A 20,630-nucleotide genomic window follows, 5' to 3' on the forward strand; every position below is an offset into this window, starting at 1 on the left:
AAAAGCTCAGCACAGCTTCTTTTTATCTCCCAAGAGTACTGGCTTTAAAAAAATTACACTCAGCCACTGTGCGACATAGTGTCTTATGAAGAACTAAACATGCATTGCATAGAGTATAAACCCTTTTATTTCCTCCTGTTCTATATATAGGTTTGTTTTTTTAAACAAAGGTCAGGCAGTGCTGAATCCTGGAAACTGCAGACAGTTCAATGATAAAAACAACACTACTAACGTGTGGTAATAAAATACTGTCATATAGCCCTTTCAGCTATGATCTAATGTTTGTGTAGATTATAATATTCGCTATATTCCTGGTCAAACTCGTTGCAACTGGGCAACAGATTCAGCCATGCTTGCCCTTAATCACCGACTGTGTTCATAGACTTAACTGACAGAACTGGTGGTGTCGATGTTCGGTGGTCAGATGTTCGGAGGGTGACATCCTGCAGGGTGGGATGAGAATCCGAACCTCTAAGTTAAAAACAAAAGTCTCCACTGTGGGTTTAGGGTGAGTTTGTGTTGTTGCTACAAGTAGCTACTCCCTTATTCACTAGGGATTGGGAAGATTTTTTATGCTGGATGCTCTTCCTGACGCAACCCCGAAAGGGATTTGGGTCTCCACCCAGAATCGAGGATCGTTTATTTGTTAGGTGAACCTGTTACACATGTAGGAGTTAAATTATCCTGACGAAAGTGTGGAAGAGGACTGGTGGATGGTGAAAATATGGTGGACTGGTGTGGCGCGAGCAGTTAGGCAGATGATCCAGTTGTTTTGAAGAGAGGTGAGTCCGACTGTTCTGTACACTCCTACTCTACACTGTGAGGAATTAAATATTAGGGATACTTGGGGTGGTAACTGGAAGAATAAGACCATGAGATGCAAGTCAGATTCTTCAAAGTTGGAGACAAAGTGAGAAGGAGCTCAGAGGAGAGCCGCTGCCCTTCTGCTTTAAAAAGAACCAGCTGAAGTGGTTCAGGGATCCGACCAGGACGACTCCACGATTGATCACTGGAAACAGTGTGCTGTTGTTGCTGGCTTGGGAATGTCTTGGTTTCCTCCTGGAAGAACTGAAGTTGATAGCTGCTTAGGCTACCTTCTACTATGACCTGGTCCAGGATGAGTGGGAGATGATGGATGAAGGGATATTGCTGGAGTGTTGGCAGAATATATTCAGGCTGAATTCAGGACAGGGAGGGAACCATTTAAAGATTTTTCCCTTTTGAACAGTGTATCACTGTTGTGGATCTATATCAGAAACCCAGACGTAGTAGAGCTGAGTTAGTCCACAAAACCACAAGAAGGATCCATGACCCCATGACTCACAAGTCTTGGTCTAACATCAAGACTTGTGAGTCAAGCAGATTAATCCTTAAATCATCTGTGCGGATCTGATCTTTTTATAAAAAAATTAAAAAAAAAAGTAAGGCACATACTGATTTTAGTAAAAAATAAAATAAAAAAAATCTTAATCCAAACTGAGAGGAGTAATTGAACCAGCAGGTGAATAATCCCATTCATAATAAAGAGAGCTGTTAAATTTCCAGCTAGCACCACAATGGCATCTGGTCTACTGAGTGAGAATTGCTGCTGTAGGTTATAAAAAAATATGGTGATCTTATATGATGCAAGATGTGGGATAAAAATGTTTCAAGTCATCCAAACAAGACAAACAGATCTGTGGTGTTGAACCAGTTTTAAAAACTATAAGCCCAGCTCGTCATCCACAGGGACAGACTGAAGCTGAGTAAGGATTTTTGATTCTCCATCGATTTCCTCTGGATTCCCAAGTGGCGAGCTGGCTTCCACATCCTGCTCTGGAGAGGGGCTGCCCAGGAGCAGCGACTCCCCACCAGGTAGACCCAACAAGGCTGGGTCCACAGGTAGGTCCCCCTTGGTGCGGACGTCAAACAGAGTTAAACTGGCTGAAGTGGAGAGGGGCACTGGGCTCCACACTGGCTGGGGCATTTGGCTATTTGGTGTCACTCCAGTGTACATGGGGCTGAGCGTGAGCATGCTTTCTGGAGTCAGAGCATTCTGCGTTGTCGGGGTGGCCGTTGGGTCCAGCGGGTGAGGGGAGGGGATTGCGTGCACTTGGCTGGTTTGGATGGGAGTCTCTTGAGCACAGTATGGTGGAGATGAGCTGATGAAGTTCAGGGGAGATGATGTGGCGAGGCTGCTGGGCGTTGGTGTTGAAGGCTGTGAGACTACGGGAAAGGTAGAAGGGTTAAGAATGGGGATCACTCCGTTTGTAGAGATGGTGGAAGCGTCAGGGACTGGTTTCAGGGGCAAACTGGTGAGCTGAATGCCTGCTGGGATGGTCAGAATCAGCTTGCCTTGCTGGACACTCAGGTAGGGGCTACCACCGAGGAGAAGGTTACCTATGAATATGAATGATAAATGATAAACTGGCAACAATCTAAACAATATAACCAGATTCAGATGATATAAAAAGCAATGGGGCTATATCTTATAAGTGCATGCAGCAATCCAAGTTATAGATCAATACTTTTAATGAGTGTTTTACAGAATGGCATATATATATATATATATATATATATATATATATATATATATATATATATATATATATATATATATATATATATAATATCATACAGAAACAGAACATGTTTCTGAAAGCATTATTTTCTTTTATGTTTGGTTTTGTAGTGCTATCAATGGAAAAAAAACAAACACTGTACTGATAAATATTCCTCAAATTTTCCCAGGTACATACTAACTTGCGGGTAGATGCTTATATTAAACATGTCCAGTGTTGCACATAATGAGGTCAGAGGATCTGAGCAGAACCACAGGCTTCAGATAACTTTTCATAGTGTTGGCTTTGGATGATGTTATTTAGAATGGATATTCCCTCATGCGGTCATCTCAGGCACACGGCAACCTGCTGTTCAAACTTTTATTTATGAATGGATGCCAATCAGAATCAAATAGATTCAACTTTTCCCCCTATAGAGACGACATTTGAGGACCTCCCCAGTACACCCAATGATAAGCTTTGATACCTCAGTATATAATAAAGACGTAGTTTGATGACAATTTGAATAGTTTCTGGGTTTTTCCAAGGGTAGGTGGGTAGCAAAATATTAATCATAACCAATTCTGATTAAGCAAAAAATGTCAATGTCTGCTCGTCTTTGACTTGTGTGACATGTTGTTGATTATTTGCAAGACAAAACCCCCAAAAAACATGTCTGTCATTGTTTTTTCTTTCTGCACCACATAAACAATCAATGATGATCTATTAATCAATAATTAAAAAGATTTTTCTGAGTCCTAAAACATTCAAATGTCTTTGCGCACTCTTTCTGACTAACAGTAACTTCAAAAATTTCACCTTTTCTGACTGTAAATACAATCAGTTCATGTGAATATGAAAAAGAAGTCATGTCTGAGAAGCTGGAAGCAGTAACAAATACACACACATAGATATATGTACCGTAATTGTCGGGCTATAAGCCGCTACTTTTTGCACAAGCTTTGAACCCTGCGGCTTTTAGTCAGGTGCGGCTTTTCTATGGATTGTCCATGATTTTTGTGATATCGTAAGACGATTTGTTTTGTTTGTTCCGCTGTTGTACGGCACTACGTTGCCTGGCGGAAGGATCGGGGTTCAAGAGTGGTATGTTGGTCACATGTCCATCCGCCAGGCAACATAGTGCCGTACAAGTAGCGCGAAAAACAAACTTCAAAGTAGCGCTATGCGTTCAGCGGGAGTTGTGGATGACGAGCGGCGATAAACTTGCGAAAAGCAAGTTGTGCTCAACTCTACCGGTGGATTCTGACAGCGTGGAAAAGTGTGCAAACATCCACGATCACCAACGGATTTCGAAGGGCTGGACTGCTGCATGATGAAGAGGAGGACACCGCCATGGCCCTTCAGAGGGTGTTCGACTGACAATGACAATGAGGATTATCTTTGGTTTTGAAAGTGACAACGAAGGAAAGAAGCTGAGAGTGGATGACGAAGCCATCCTGAGCCTGTTCGTTTCCGACACTGGAGAAGAGGACTTTGGTGGTTTTAGTGCGCAGGAAGATGGTGGTGAATGACTGACTTTTCTTCTTGTTAAAGCCGTGTCACTGCACCTGAGCCTAAAAGGTAGTCCGAATCTATTTTTCTGGTGTGCTGTAGGTTACTGTTATGTACTACATTTGTTACTCATTTATGAAGCACAGCACATGTGCAAATATGTACCCATAACTTGATTTTCAAAATATTAATAAAAGGGGTGTGTCTCCAAACAGCCATCTCTTTCCTGACAATTCGCTTTGTGCATATTCTCTTACATATGATAAGTCAATATTGAAACACCTGCGGCTTTTGGTCAGGTGCGGCTAATGTATGTACAAAACAGGATTTTCCCCTGATTTTAGCTTGTGCGGCTAATATTCAGGTGCGCTTTGTAGTCCGGGAAATACGGTATATATAATTATTAATCAATAATCAGTTAATTTTCTCTTAGTTCTGGGTGCTACATTTTTTAAATATTTAATGAATTGAGAATACCTGGAGGGGTAGAGGGTAGCTGAATGATGCCGGAGTTTAGGAGCTGCACCGTAGGGGCCGTGCTGGCTGGAGGAGCTACGCTCTGAATGGGCCTCAGCTGGTTTAACCTGAGAGGAGCCTGTGGGACCCCTCCAGCTGCAGGAGCTGAAGTGAGGATCTGTAATGGTAGACGGGCAGAAGGGATGGAGATAGAAGGACTTGCAGGTACCACCTGTGGGAAAGAGATGGTGGAGGAAGTTTGGATGGAGGAGACTGGTACCAGCTGGGGCACAGAGAGTGGGACGAGCTGTGCCGGTGTGCCACCTTTGGCCTGGGGGACTGGGACGACTTGTGTTGGGGAAGAGATGGAAATAACCTGCGGTGTCTGGATTTTGCTGGGTGTACAGTTTGTGGTCTGCTCCCCCAGTTGTTGCATCACATGCTGGGGGAGCTGACTGTTGTTGAGCGGTGAGATGGAAACTATGGTTGTGGCACCTTCAGACATAGCTGCCGAGGCTTCCTGTTGCTGCTGTGCCAGTCTGTTTCCTGTGTTCAGAGTCTGGGGGCTTTGAAATTGAGGCGCTGGTGAGGTGAGGGGGGATACTGGGACCAGCTGAGGGCACTGGGATACCTGGGCTCCCGAAGAGTGCTGAACCAGGTGAGATACTGGTATACCCTGGATGGAAGGCACAACCTGGGGCAGAGAGAAAACCTGAGGGGTGCAGTTGCTGGTTGAAATCACAGAGCTAGGAGGGTTGAGGCTGGTAGAGGGAGCAGTAGCAGAGATGCTATACTCCCCTTGCTCCCCTGCAGAACTGGAGACAAGCATGCCTGCAGATGACAGAGATGCTGGGAGGGGGAGGGAGTCCTGGCGTTGGTGGTTTTGTGTTAAAACTAGTGAAGAGAGGCTGGTTGGTGAGGAAGAGGAAGAAGAGGATGATACCGTCTGGCTGCTGCCCTCTGATTCGGAAACACTGATGAAGCCCATTGCACTGTCACTCTCGGTCTTGGTTTGCAGGGGAAGAGAAATGATGGGGTTCGAGACAGGCGTGACGTTAGTGTTAAGAACAACTGCTGGAACGCCGCTCGGCTTGGCCTCCATTTCTGAAACTTCCTGCTCCACCCCAGAAACAGCTTGCTGTGGCTGCTGCACACCAACCCCAGATTTGGTTATTACTTGAGCCCCGTTCAGTATTAAAGGAGAGCTGGTTCCAACAGGACTCAGTGTGACGGTCTGGCAATCACCTAAATTTATCCCATTAATTATAACACCAGCACCACTGCTGGAGATCAGGGAGTTGCCATTGAGCAGAGAGGCGGTGAGGAAGCCGCTGGACCCGTTGAGGATGAGCTGGCCTCCAGTGCTGGACGGGACCGCAGAGACAGAGATGATGGAAGCTGTGGAGCCGGCAGCCTCGTCTGGTTTGTCGGGAGTGTCGTCCATCGCACTCGCCTCATCCTCAGTGCTGTGGTTCCCATCGGACTCACTGAAATGGTCAAATATAAAGGACAGAAGCACACACAGACAAATGAGTTTTTAATGTTACAAGAAATGAACGAAAATACACAATTAGATCAACTCACAAATAAAACAAAACCTTAAGACTGAAAAATGTTTGATTCAAAAAGTAGCTACTTGTAAGACTGCAGCTAATAATTATATATTCATTATTTTTATAAAATTCAGCCCACGATTTTCAGTCTAACCAAAAAGAGGAAAAAGCCTCAACTCTTTTACAACAGAATTTAAAGTCAGTGAATATGTGTCTGTTTGGAAAGAGCTCAAATTATTAATCAATAATCAGACTTGCTGTTGGTTAATTTTCTGTTAAACTAACTAGGTAAATAATTAACTAAGCAGCCAGATAAAGAGGCAAACACTCCTCTCCAGCACCAGAGGCAAGGAGTGTGATTCCCCCTGAATTTTGAATCCACGGTCCACCACCCAAGAGGAGAGGTGTGCACATCAGGATAACCCACAATATCCAGAATCTAATTCACTGCTGCCCCATAATGGACTGGTTCTCATAGCACTCTTCTACTTAAGCGCTGTTTTTTTTAAAGTTGTTTCTATCCAACTTCACACACATTCATACTGCGATGGATGCATCTGAGAGCAACTTGGGGTTAATATCTTGCCCAAGGATATTTGGCATGCAGACGGGAGTAGACGAGGAGTGAACCACCAACCTTCCGATTAGCAGGTGACCTGCTACAACAATAGAGAGAAAACCCCAAGAATCAGACAATCCTCTATGAGCACTTGGTGACAGTGGGAAGGAAAAACTCCCTTTTAACAGGAAGAAACCTCCGGCAGAATCAGGCTCAGGGAGTGACGGCCATCTGCCACAACTGATTGTGGTGAGAGAAGACAGGACAGAAGACACACTATGGAAACAGCCAAAGATTAAAAATAACCAGTAATTAAATGCAGAGTGAAGAAGAAACGCTCAGTGCAGCCCAAGATTATTGCAGTGCAACTAAGGGAGGATTCACAATCACCTGAGCCAGCCCTAACTATATGCTTCATCAACAAGGAAAGTTTCAAGCCTACTTTTAAAAATAGAAGAGGGGCCTCCACATCAGCACCGGGGTAGGAGTGTAAAAGAAGTCGAAACAGGAAAGAGAGAAATCCCAAAGTCTTCTTCAGAAAGTTTCATCTGTCTCAGCTGCTGGAGCATCTCCCTCTCTGTAATGTGGGAGTTTCTGAGCTCCTGCACCAGTACGTCACTGAACACAGTTCAGAGGTGCCCGACAAGCAGAAACGACACCAGGACGTGGCAGTTGTGATGTCACTTTTGGCGCGTGCTGCAATTTGTTGTGGTGCCAATGGCGAGTATAAACCGGCTATTAAGGGACTTAGGATGAATCTCATCCATCCTCCAGGGCCAGGCCGCTAGAGACTAATCAACTATTCATTACAACTATAAATAGATAAATAGATGTATTTGTCCCCACGGGGAAGTCACCTGACATTTGCAGACACCTCAAATAAAACAATCCCATCAACATAAGACAAGCACACGTTAAACACTCTTTCACTCTTCCTGTATCGTAGGGATGACTTTGGCCACACGAACTGAGCAGGCTGTGTGTTGCTCATGTTCAGACGTTTGATGGCTCGAGGAATAAAAGATAGAGTCGACCCATTTGTGAACAAGACGGGACAATGACACCATGCAGATGGTAAAAAAAATCTAATTTAAGCTCTGTGTATATAATATTACAGGATTCAAATCTATTAGACTGAGCAAGCAACCTTCATCGTACCAAGTAACACTCTCTTTTCTTCTAACTGCACTCTGCTGTTTCCATTACCATCATGTGAAACTTTAAATGTGATATAAATGCATTATTTAAGATTCAATATTACTAGAATACTAAAAAAAACAAAGCAAACCACTTTCCAAAAGCACATCCAATCAGCAATATACTGTCACTCTTAAATATGTTAAATATTTCTAATTCAAAACTAGGATGCCTGCAAGTTTTAAAGTTTGCCTCAGCAGGATGTTTGATTTTAAAGGGAGAGTAGCCTCCACTTTAAGGTGCAGAAATCATTTTGTATCCGTCCGGAAATCCTAACATAATCAAAGCGTTCTTCTAATGCCGACGTTCTCCAACAGTTTCTGGCATGCCTCCTTTAGAAGAAGCTACTTTCAGCTGATCCCTTATTAACAAAGGGTCGCCACAGCAGGTAGCTGCACGTTTGATTTGACTGCACTGTACAGCGACTTTGTCGTTTCAACTGAGGGAATGCAGGTTAAATATTTGCTAACAGGCTCATTTACACTAATGTTTACTGGTGATCTTTGTTCCTGTGAATTAAGGCAAAAATACTTATTGGTGCTGTTTTAGAGACTTTATAATACAGTAGTCAGTTACGGACTCTAAAAACCTTTATAAATGCAACATCAGGATTATTACAAAAAGTGGGGCTCAAAGTTGCTGTATGATCACCTACCTACCTACTGACATTAATCCTAATTTTTAAGTTTTAGTCTTTGTCACTTTGGTCAAGTTTGTCAGCACAACATGCATCAGGAGGTTCTGAGGCTTTGTTTTTTTAAGACTGACATTAATCAGACACGATGAGTTGCGTGTCCCAGTTTTAAAACAGAATCTAACCGAATCTTTTCTAAAGAAACTAAACTAAAATGAGCAAAAACTCTGTGGAAATGTAACAAACTAAGATGAATTGATAATAAAACTTCTAAATAAGCTGGAATATGTTCTTATCACTTGGATACATTTGGTGATATGTGGTTAATGTGTGAAAATAAAGCATCCTGGTGGCCCCAGTCTGCCAGACCGTGGGGTTTGATACAGCACAGCAAACGTATCTTTCTTATCTTTTCACAAACTTCCCCTCCCACTGCTTGCAGAAATCTTCATTTTAAAACTGTGATTTCAGCCTCCCCCCACACTCCCACCTTTGCCTTAGTTTACGCTCTTTTCCTCCCCTAACCTTTGTCACCCTGTGGCTCTGCAGGATGCGGTGCAGGGTTTCAGGAAACTTGAGCCACAGTGGGCGCCTAGATCTCACATTTCATAACAAAGCAACATGCTCTTGGTGTCAGACATGTGTGGCCTCACTGCTGTCAGAAGTCACCTCCTGTTTGTCTTCCTACTTCGTGCCATTTCTGAGTTTTGCCACACTGATTTGTGCACTCCTGCAGGCAGCCCTCTGTAGGTCTGCGCGCTTTTTAATTGGTAAGCTTTTATGTGCTGCTTTCAGTGACTTTTCTGATAAGCCCTCGCTATAAAAGACAAAGTAAAGAAAAAAAAGCTTCGTTCAGATAAACACAGGACAGCTAAAAACAGCAGCTGCTGCCGCTCAGGCTGTGACTCCTTGCTTGCTACCAAACTTAGAGCGCAAACAGAGATAAAGGCGACAGCTGGATTGTGTTTCCAGTGTTGCGGGTCTTGCCTTTTGCTGTGGGTCCCGGACGGGGTCCTGTCCCTCTGCCTGCGGTTCTTGAACCAGTTGCTGACCTGCGTGAGGGATAGCCCGGTGATTTTGGCCAGGTTTTTCTTCTCGTCCGGAGTGGGATACCTGTTGCTCTTGTAGCACTCTTTCAGGGCATTGCGGGACTTCTCTTTGAAGCAGTACACGGTCTCTTCTCCGTCCCAGATGGTTTTGGGTAGGGGGAACTTCTTTCTGAGCCGGTACTTGTCCACTGCGCCCAGGCTACGGCCCCGGGACCTCTCCGCCTCCTTGTAGCGGGCTTTGAGGTACAGGTCCTGCAGGAACCCGTGGTTAGACGGGTGGAAGTTGTGGCTTTCCAGGATGGCGTACAGCTCCTTGAATTCCTCCCGGTGGAAAGCCACCAGTGCCTGGGCCTTTAGCAGGGTCTCGTTGCCACGTAGCAGCTCGGACGAAGGAGGTATAGTGGAGAGAAATCTCCACAGGCGATCCACATTGCCCGCCTGCAGAAGGGCCTCGCACAGACATGAGACCTGGTCAGTGGAAAAACTCAGCGCCGACTTTTGGAAACTTTGGAGCAGTTGTTCCGAAATTTGGAGCGGATCTTTCTCTTCTTTGGTCTCCGACCCCGCTGGCTCCCCTGTGCTGTTCTCAGATTGTTCTGTGGACTCCAAAGACAAGGAAGCCATTTTCACTTTAACTTTTTTTTTCCACCCGTAGTTCCTCCTCCTCCTCCTCCTCGCTCCCTCCCTCTGCAGCGCCGTCCTCTCTCCCATCCTCCAAACCGCGAGCGTGCTCGATGAACAACGGCGGCCACGCCCCTTTGTTCTTCAAGCCGCACAGACATCGGAGGGAAAGCAAGAGCGGTTGCTTCTGATTATCAAATAATCCGATGCAAAGACTGATACGGAGCATTTACATAATTTATTTTTTAATGAAGCAAAGGTAATTAGAAAGCTTTGCTTTTGGATATCTGACATTTTTAAGACATCCCGGTAAATTTCTAGGAGGTAAATTAGGCTTTTATTTTGGAGAAGAAATCTCACATAGAGCTTTTATTTTGGAAACCCCCCCAAAAAACACATCCCCCATAGCTTGAGTATTTAATTTGGAAAAATGAAACTTTAAAGCAGGGGCGAATCTGGGACTGTTGAAGGGGGCCACACGAATAAGCAACCCTCCACAACAGTCCCAGTTTCTCGTGTGGCCCCTTTGGATTCTGAATTGCAGGCCTCTCCTTGTAAATATATACAATGTCAAACTGTAAGTGAGAATTTAAACACTCACAAATGTATATGTAAAATGTTTAATACTACATTTTTTTTCTTACTGCCTTGTAATAGTAAATACTTTATAAATGTACTTTGAGTCCCGAAGTTCTCATTTAGTCAAGTCAAGTCAAGTGGCTTTATTGTCATTTCAAACATGTGTACAGTACACAGTAAAACGAGACAACGGTCCTCCAAGACCACAGTGCTACATATAGCATATAACAGACAATCAACACAGGACTACATAAAGTGCAATGCGCAAAAATTGCAACAAAACAAAACAAAGACAGTACCACACCAGACAGAACAGAACGATGCAGACACAACACTGCAATAGAAATGTGCAAAAGACTGAATATTGTGCAAAAAGTCACTTGGTGTATGAAGGTGTGTGTGTGTGTGTGTGTGTGTGTGTGTGTGTGTGTGTGTGTGTGTGTGTGTGCGCGCGTGCTACATAATAGTTTAACATTTATGTTGTTCAGCACCTATTCAATGGTTTAGTATTTTGGAGTTAAGAATGCCATATTTTCATGTATAACCTCCAATAATGTCCAAAAAAAAAATACAAACAAACAAACAAAACACTAAACTGTCCCTTTCTTATCATTTTGAATTACATTCAATATTATTGCTGAAGCTACACTGTAAACAATATTTATTATCATAGTTGAAGTGCAACAAATAATAGCTATGTAGGCTGCTGTAAAATAAAAATATATAATAATAATATCTGTGTAAATGAACCTGCTATAATCTGCTAAATATATGTGATTATTCTGATTAATAACAGATTACCTGTTAGAAGTCATTCTTGGCCAGCCTTTAGTGATGCTTTTATTCAAGGGCAATGCTGGTTGCATGTGTTTTATGTGTGTTGTGCATCGTGTATGGCCATGTTTCCCTGTTTGTTCAGGCTGAACATGTTGTCATCACTTTTCTGTGTGCCTGAGGTGGTTGCCTAATGCAAATACTCTCAGTATAAACGCATGCGTGTAGGCACACACAAACGTGTTTAAGTGCAACTGTAACAGGGTCATAAATCACATTGTTATAATTACCCAAAATGTGTTCTAAACCCCCAAACCGTTCCTTTTATACCTGACTTTTAGGACCTCCAAGCCTGTAGTTATGTTCATTGTCAGTTAGAGCCCCTCCTCATTCTTTTCTTCTTCTTCTTTGGTGCAATCCTATAAATACAGTGTACCCCTTTGCCTCTCCCCTTTTCTACAATTCCCCTGTGGGAGAGGTGGGTGTCATTTCTTTCCAACACTTTAAAACACACATGGTCTCTTGTGTTCTGGGGGCCTCTGGATGTCTGGAGTTTTGATCTCCTCCATACCTGCTTCATGCCCTGGAGGACGGGGCTGTGGCCCCCCCACACCCTCTAGCAGATCATTACATAAAGGAACCTTTTAAAAAAACAAGCGCGTCCATGCTCACAGGTGTACACACGGGTGATCACACCCACAAACTACACCCTTTTTGGCTCCTACCTCAAAGCACACTGTGTTGTGTTGATCTTATGTGCTGCACAATAATGTTTAATATTTAGTATTTACTGTCATATTCCCATATATCATTGTGATGTTGTTTATTCTATTACTCTTGTTCTCTTCTGCTTGTTTTCTTTTTTCTTTCTCAGCAGGTGACCCAGGTGATCGATATATGCATTTTTTATTTCTTTTTTTTTTTTTTCTGCTCATTCTGTTGGTTTTTGTTTTTTGCCCTTCTCCCCCGTCCCTCTTCTCAGCTGTTTCTCTTTCCCTCTTTCTTTCTCCCCTTCTTTCCCCCAGTCAAGTCTGTCCCGTATTCAGTAAGTGAAAATAAAATAAACAATAAAAGGTGAATCAAATGGACCATTACGGCAAGGCTGGGATGGTCAATTTGGTAAAGTAAATCCGTTGGGCATCTTTCTTTGCCTTTAGACAACAATTCTGATGGCAAAAGAGCCAAACAGGACAGGCAAAAAAAAAGAAAAAAAAAAAAGAATTCGACACTTTAAATCAGGTCCAGATTGTTAGAGGCTTCACCTGAGCATTATGTATAAAAATGGCTATAATTCCTAAACAGTTAATTCAATACTTTTATTTAATCCCCTTCATTGAAGCCGAAATTCATCATTCACAACTTTATAAGCATTATTATTACAAAAGTAAAATAAGAATAATAATAATTTTAAAAAAAAGAGACAAAAAAAAAAAAAACCACACATATAATGCATATTTAGCCACCTGGATGTTTCTGATTGCGATTTTAGTTCAATTATTGTCATTATTAAGCCTGTTTTTGTTAGATGTTATAAGTGTGTAGTATGTGTGTATCATAAATGTGTTTTAGGCGCCATAAATGCTAGCATGAATATATACTCCTTGCTAGCTTGGACGTTGTGGTGGGTTGAGCTAACTCTCTTCCCCACTGTTTGTATTCTTTTACCTTTTTTATCAGGTATGTCGGATTTCATGTTGTTGTTTTTGTTTTATCTTATGTCAAATATGTTACGTGTAAATGCATACTTTATGTTTAATGTAAAAATAAATGCCGCGCCCTTTTCTACCTGCGTGCGGTAGTACCTCCTGCCACGAGTTCCCAGAATCCTTTGCGGTTTTACCCCTGAATGACGTCACATTTTCAATCTCCATCTTCAATCCCCTGTGGGAGAGGAGCTGGAGTGGGCAAATTATTTACTTGGAGGTCTTTCTTTCTTTTACCTTTTTTATCCGACACAACGCAGAATCACACCGGTTACACTACATGTTTCATGTGTTCTCTCAGTACAAACGCATGCGTGTAGGCACACACAAACATGTTTCATGTGTTCTGAGTTTTTACAAAAGATATCTTATTAAACTGACAGAACAAAGACCCATTTAGACTGCTACGCTGTATGTGACACACTATTTCAGTTATTGAAGCTGAAAGGTTGCGTATTTACAGGTCTTGTACCCAAGCTCAAAGATGTGTCAAACAGAGAAAGAAGCCCAGCGTATTTTATAATATGACTTGCAAATGAGCTATGAATGAGACCATGCTGCATCTCCATTAACAACCACAGGCATGTAAATCCTCACTGTGGTGCTGTAGGCTTGTGTCATTCCCCCCCCCCCCCTTATGTTTTCTTGAGGTTCTCAGCTTTTTTGACACTTCTGTTTTCTGTCTGTGCTTTAATTTACTCACCACATATCTGGGTTTTATCAGGGGAGATTTCTTTGTTAGTCGACCAAGTATGAAATAGCAATAGGGTAAAAATTGTATAATAGAGCGTAGTGCTTATAATCAAACTCTACGAATACTCTGTCTTAAAAATATATTTTAAAACAAATCCATAATAAAGAGAAAGTTTCCAGCTTAGTCTTCTACATAGTTTATTTTGGACTTCAGCGCCACTATGTGGTTATTTCTACGGTCGCATTTACTCCTGACGAATGATTGGCCACCATTTGTGCCAATCTAGCGGTCAATAGGCGGGTCTTGAGGGTCTGTTTCTTCGTATCGTAAAGCTATTGGTTAAAATTTCTCCTTCCTACGTTGTGATTGGCCGTGTTCCAGTTTGGAGGCGGGTGGAACCTTCCAGAGTTGGGCGTAGCAGGAATTGAGGTTATAATTTTCTGGCAAACCCACAGATCTAGGCTACATGCACCATTTTCACTGCTATTATAATCAAGTAGTCATGAATACTTCCGGTTAATTGTAGATACAAAGATCAAAGGCCTTTTCAGCACCATCGAGGAAAATATACATAATCTGTAAGTAACTATGGCAACCTTGCCGTCTGTCTCAGGGTCCCGAGTGAGTCCAACGTGACTCTGCTAGCCGCCCAGTGGCTAACGTAGCTAGCTACTCTAAACTACACAGCTAAAAAATGGTTATTTAAAATTATACGATCACAGCTAATATGACGAATAAACACGAGAGACCAAGCATATATGTAAAATTTAACTTCAGACAGGATTAATATCAGAGAAGGGCTTAAGTAGCTACTATCGGTGGAAAAGGAGCAGTTTTTTGGAAGTCTTTGTGGTTGTTTGACTATTGACTTAAATTTGTTTGCAGCTATGAGATGGCGTATGAGCTTCAGTCCCGTTGGCTGAATGGGTCACGTTATTTTTTATTCCTGTTTTCAGTGTTTGATTAATACCCGAGTCCAAGGAGACAGGAAAATGGACAGCGGAGTGACAGTAATAACCAATCCCACGGTGAATGTGCGCTTAACAAGCACCCTCTCCTCCTTCGAGGTGCAGCGCAGGTTCAACAGAGGGATCAGTATAGCAGAACTGAAGGTGAGACAGCATACAGCGCACCACTAAAACCCTCAAGGATGGGTCTGTTGTTGGGTTTTCTCTTTGTTAACATATCTGTTGATATTGAAATGACACATTCAATTGATAACGTCACCTCTTTTGTGTTACATGAACTATTTGCAACGTTGCATTCAGGGAAAGTTGGAGATGATTATGGGTGCACCGGCCTCCTGCATGGACCTGGAGTTATTCAGCATATCTGACAAGTTCCTGCAAAAAATGAATGAGAATGAAGCTCTGCTAGGATCGTATCCTGTGGATGACGACTGCAGAATACACGTATGTCCCAGCTCTGTTGGGAGCTTCTTGTAATACTGTGGCTCAGATCACTGTGATGTTGGAGTAAATACAGGTTGAGACAGGTTTTTAGTTTATTTCACTTGAATTGAACGTGCTATCTGTCAAAGTTACTTTCACAGAGAGAGACATAATGACATATGCTGGCTGAATGATCAGCTTTAAATGTTTACTCTGAGAGGATTTATATAAAATTTTAGAACAATAATGTGTTCACTACACAACTTCTAACCTCAGTCAGAATTATACCACTTTGTTTTTAAGCATGTATATGAGGTCACGTAATGGATTAGTGTCTGATTCTTTAATGGAGATTCAGCTGTGGTAGTGTGTGGGGAGCTCTGGACTGTCTATCTATTGTTAATGGGTCAGTGTCAAAAGTACAACTATTCTGTAGGCCAGTCTCGATTGTGCTGCTGCTGGTCTGTTAGCCAGCCACAGAGAAGAGTGTTGCAACATACACAAAGTAGAAGGGAAACCAAGTTTTTAAAAACAATGAAAAGTATCCAATCCAGATACTCTTTGCATGCATCTCCTGTCCCCGATGAACTCCAATATTAGTTCCTTCCCTATTCATGCCCATTTGTCAACAAGTCACCATTGAACTGATGTGCAGTGTCATCCACGTAAAGCACTGTGCAGTTGGGAGTTTGGGGGGACTGCACGGGAGCATGTTTGCAAACTTCTCTCTGTGGACTCTTGTAGGGAAATACCTCAGAAAGGAGATTCAACTGCAGTACAATAAATTAAGCATAATCCAGTCATCTGAAACCCATGTACTGATGTATCAAAAAAATTAGAATATCATGGAAAAGTTAATTGCTTCTGTAAATTATTTCAAAAATTAAACATCTATTATCATTACATGTAAAGAGAAACGTTTTGCTGCATTTATTTTATTTTATTATTATAAGTTTGTTGATAATGGCTTGTAGCTTGTTGCAATCAGAAATCTCATATTGGAATATTTAATTTTGAGTAGTTGATGCAAGAACTTGGGAGAGCTTCACAAGGACCAAGACTCTAGCCAGTGCACTAAGCAACGTGTTTAATGTGGACATCATTTAAAAGCCATTCGTATATACTTGGGTTATCTTTGTCTAATATAATTTGTTGATAAACGTGTAAATGTAACAAATATGCAACAAATTAAGAAAGCACTGCAAGGGTGGGATTTTTCTATATTTTTTATTTTAGACAAAAATCCTTTAATTCCTACGACTAGACTAAACTGGTTTACATTTCAGCATAGTAACACTGGCATTACATGATTCTGGTTTAACAACACAGTTGAATATATTGGGATAGAGCATCCCTCTCTGGCATTGAATGGGGTTTTTAGTTAAGTGTCTGAATCCCAAATCTATTCACTCTGCATGCATCCAGAAACTTTGATGTCCAAAAATAAGAACTCTGCTGTGCAGATAGTGTTTTAATGATTGAAAAGGTAATAATCCTTTCCATTTAAATACACTAGCACTCACTTAAATTGTCCAGTAAGTGTAAAACTGATTTATTGTTAAACAACAATAATGTTACAATTACCACACTAACAACAGTAAACAAAAGATCATATCTAAGTTGCTAAAAGCTAAAGTTCTGGTGGCTTTTATAGGCTGTTACTAAGTCACAACAGCGTGACTTAATAATTGCTTGTCTTTCACGTTGTTTCTCTTACAGGTTGTTGATAGAAGTGGCGGGCAGATGGGCGAGTTCACTGATGTTTCCAAAGTGGAGAAATTTGAGCTCCCAGATGATGCTTATGATAAGAGAACAGGTACAGTATTTTTTATTTAAATAAATAAAAAAATAAGTCAGCTGAATGGGAAGTATGTCCATGATCGTTAGTTGCATTCTGCACTTGTTCTGTTTATGTTTTTTAAGCTAACTATTGATAGCTGGTTCCAATGTGGATGACTTACTTCATGAGAATGAAGATGAATAGACTTCAGTCTGTTTTGAAGAGCTTTGCATTTATCACAAACTGTGTCTTTCCTTCAGACACAGCCAGGTCATTTATGAAGAAGCAACGTGTGGGTCGCTACAATGAGGAAGAAATGGCCAAGAAGAAGGCGGAGAATGCTGCACGGGAAGAGGAGCAGAAGGCTGCTGCCGATGCCATTGCTGTTGGCAGCCGCTGCAAAGTGCAGGTCCCCGGTCAGCCCACGAAGCTTGGCACAGTCATGTATGTTGGTAAGTGTGGATAAAGCTGAGCTGGTTTACTTTGTGTAGGACATTAGTGTAAACCCTGTGCTGCTGAGGATTTTCTGTCCTGCAGAGCAGACTTTGCTGTCATTTATCTAAGGCCCATTCCCAAATCTGTGATGTCAGTGGAGGACAAACTTTTTTTTTAGTACGCTAAATATCACGTTTGGATTCTGCGTGTTTTGTCCATCCATCCATCCATCCATCCATCCATCCGATTCCGCTTATACTTTTCAGGGTCGTGGGGGGCTCTGGAGCCTATCCCAGCTGTCTTATGGCGAGAGGCAGGGTACATGCTGGACAGGTCGCCAGTCTGTCGCAGGGCTAACACATTGACTCCCACATTCACACCTATGGGCAATTTATTGTTTCCAATTAACCTAACCCTACTGTTTTGTTTAATCTATTTTATTAGCAGGTTTTAAGTCTGCCTAGAAAATCTAATTACATTTCCTGTGAGGTGAACATGTTCTAGTTTAGTTTGAAAGCAGCTTTACCTGAGTACTAATGCCAAGTGTCACCCTCCAAAAACATAGCAAATAAAAGTGATTCAGTTTAGGTAGTTTGTTAACTTCAATAAGGTCCCCAAAGAGGTTATGTTGTTGTTAGCATTTCCATGCGTGCCATTCTTTCTGTCTGTACGATGGCTTAAAAAGTTTTGAATGAATTCTTCTAAAACTTCGTAGTGGTGTAGAGGGGGGTCCATTAAAACTGACATCTGCCAAGGTCTTCAAGGTTAACTTAATGATCATCAACTTTGTTGGTTGATAATTGACAAGAAGGCTTATAACTATGACAAGTCTGGTGTGTATTGTCAAACTATAGCAAGTACCGTATGCAGACTTAAAATAGTATGTCATGTTTGACAAAATGTGTTATTTTTACTGCACTACAAACTTCTAGGAAAATAAAATACTAGTTCCTTAAAAGTAAATACTTCCCAGAGAGTGAGCTGCTTTGGTGGGGGTTTGCACTTCTTTTTTCATATAATATCATTATTGTGAAGTCAAAGTCTTCCTAATATGCCCTGCTAGAGCTCAATAAGTGTTGCATTTCTTGCAGGAACAACAGATTTCAAGCCGGGCTACTGGGTGGGTGTGAAGTACGATGAACCACTGGGCAAACACAATGGAACGTAAGAGGGCCTTTTTCTGGCTTTGTTTTTAAATAATTCAAAGTTTCAGTGACGCTGGTCCTGATTTCTGACTCTGCCTTGTTTATTGTATCTCTGTAGTGTCGAAGGGAAGCAGTACTTTGAGTGCGAGAGCAAATACGGTGCGTTTGTGAAGCCCCTGAGTGTGACTGTGGGGGATTTCCCTGAGGAGGACTACGGTTTAGACGAGATGTAGGTGTAGGGTAATTTCCAATAAACGAATTTCAAAAAAGGAGAGTCTATGGCTGACGCCACATTTTAGTGTGGCAAATTAGAATTGTTTTGCCTGTGCTTCTCTGGAAGGCATGATCCTAAAGCACTCTCTCAGTAACTTGACAGACTTTTGGGTTCTCGTACCAACAGGCATTTCATAAGGTTGGGGATTTTTTTTCTTTTTTGCAGCAAAATGAAGGTTTCTGTTGTTTGTTCCTTACTACAAACACTTCTGTTCAATTCATAGCGCTTCCTGTAATTGTACTTTATTTTTGTTCTCATGTTTAGTAAATGTCATTGTGTACAAAGATTATTGTATATAGCTGTTTATAGTTATCTGTAGTCTTTGCATTTCTTTTTTGGTTTAAAGACTGAGTTGCTGGTAGGAAAAAATCACCCAGCCACACTTTGACACTAAGATAAAAAGCGGCATTGTGTTACTAACTTTGTATAAGTGAGTTAAACCCGAGGTGCTTTTTCTTCCTGTCATTTAAGATTCTTGCTCGCTGGCAAATTTAATGTCTGACTCACAAGGATTTTGGCAGAAGAGGAAGAAACAGTAGATCCCATCTCACCAGATATATTTCCTACTCTTTTTCGTCGTACTTTGCAGTTAAAAATTTCCTCATAGACAAACCGTGCCTGAAATTTTTGTGCCAAAGTGTGCAAGGGTTGATATTCTTCTTTTTTCTTTAAAAGTTAAATTCGTTATTTTTGTTTGGACGTAGGATGTGCAACAGTCCAGATTTTAGCTTTCAGAGCAAAGATAAAATGTAATTTCCATTAATTTTTCTGTGACACGATTGTTCTTGTTAAACATTAAATTTGTGCGCTTGAATGTATCATGCATGTTTTTGAACCACTGGACTAAAAGAGCTTTCGCATTTAAAATTTGATGAGGCTCAATTTTACTATTTTCTTCACTGAGCAATTTGAATTTACTTAAAGCTCCAGTCACACATGCCTACAGACCGACCAGCGACCCACTGGCAACCCAAAAATATGACTTCGAGCAACCGCTAAATCACTGAAATTCAACTTTTCATTGGTTGGTGATGGAGAATGCATTTTTTTCTCTAGTGACCAGTGATTGCTCACTGATTGCTCAGCCTGAGCTCTACTGTATATAAACTGGATGTTTAAAAAAAATCTAAGCGTGAATCTAAAAACTATGAGTTTATTCCAGTTATTAGGTGAAACTTGTTACTCAAGTCTGAAACCTGAGATGGATTTTATATTGCATCAAAAAAAACAACCCCCCCCCCCCCCCCCCCAAACATATTTTCAAGTCTTTAATTGCTGCAGTTTAATGTAAACACAGCATGTAAAATTTCACAGAGAACATAAGAATCAGAATACTTTATTAGTCCCAGAGGAAATTATTTAAATGTTAATAAGATTCACACTTGAGTAAACTCTGAAATAAACCTGGTTATGATTACCGCCTGTAGCACCCTTACCAATTGTTTTTGTGAAGTATACAAAGTACCTTCAGATGCATTTTGATCGTACATACTCGAAGGCCATCAAGTTAAAACACAAGGTAAAGCACAAAAAAAAAAACTGTCCTCATTGTGCTCACAACACTCACTCTTGGACTGTGTTTCAAATGGCCTTATTTATGCTTTGTTTTATGTTACTGATCAAAACCTCTTCATGTCTTTGTCCTCTGTTGCTTATAGAACAAATGTAAAAGTCTTTTTAAGGAAATGTCACACATGGAAGATTGTCCAGGTGTTTTCTCTCTTCCTTAAAATC

At 41.5% G+C, this 20,630-nt stretch overlaps 2 protein-coding genes across 3 annotated transcripts; one reads left to right on the forward strand and one right to left on the reverse strand.

Moving 5' to 3' along the window:
* Window positions 1-1,429: 1,429 nt before the first annotated feature.
* six5 (SIX homeobox 5) lies at window positions 1,430-10,176 on the reverse strand. The gene is made up of 3 exons (XM_085430237.1): window positions 9,439-10,176; window positions 4,530-5,995; window positions 1,430-2,379 (listed from the first exon to the last, which is right to left on the reverse strand). Exons 1-3 carry the CDS (start codon window positions 10,122-10,124, stop codon window positions 1,703-1,705), a joined length of 2,829 nt encoding a protein of 942 aa, XP_085286363.1. The 5' UTR covers window positions 10,125-10,176; the 3' UTR covers window positions 1,430-1,702.
* Window positions 10,177-14,222: 4,046 nt separating this feature from the next.
* On the forward strand, window positions 14,223-20,143 carry tbcb (tubulin folding cofactor B). 2 transcript variants are annotated; one of them, XM_085430234.1, is made up of 7 exons: window positions 14,223-14,300; window positions 14,828-14,983; window positions 15,140-15,283; window positions 16,982-17,078; window positions 17,303-17,494; window positions 18,569-18,641; window positions 18,741-20,143. In XM_085430234.1, exons 2-7 carry the CDS (start codon window positions 14,864-14,866, stop codon window positions 18,853-18,855), a joined length of 741 nt encoding a protein of 246 aa, XP_085286360.1. In that variant the 5' UTR covers window positions 14,223-14,300; window positions 14,828-14,863; the 3' UTR covers window positions 18,856-20,143. The 2 variants fall into 2 exon arrangements, with proteins under 2 accessions (XP_085286360.1, XP_085286359.1); XM_085430233.1 differs by having other exon boundaries at window positions 14,234-14,449.
* Window positions 20,144-20,630: the final 487 nt, after the last annotated feature.

The sequence above is a fragment of the Copadichromis virginalis genome, linkage group LG14 (genome assembly GCF_057382275.1).
Source record: "Copadichromis virginalis isolate Kocher_CV1m ecotype Utaka linkage group LG14, C_Virginalis_male_GT1.1, whole genome shotgun sequence".
NCBI classification, from domain to species: Eukaryota; Metazoa; Chordata; class Actinopteri; order Cichliformes; family Cichlidae; genus Copadichromis; species Copadichromis virginalis.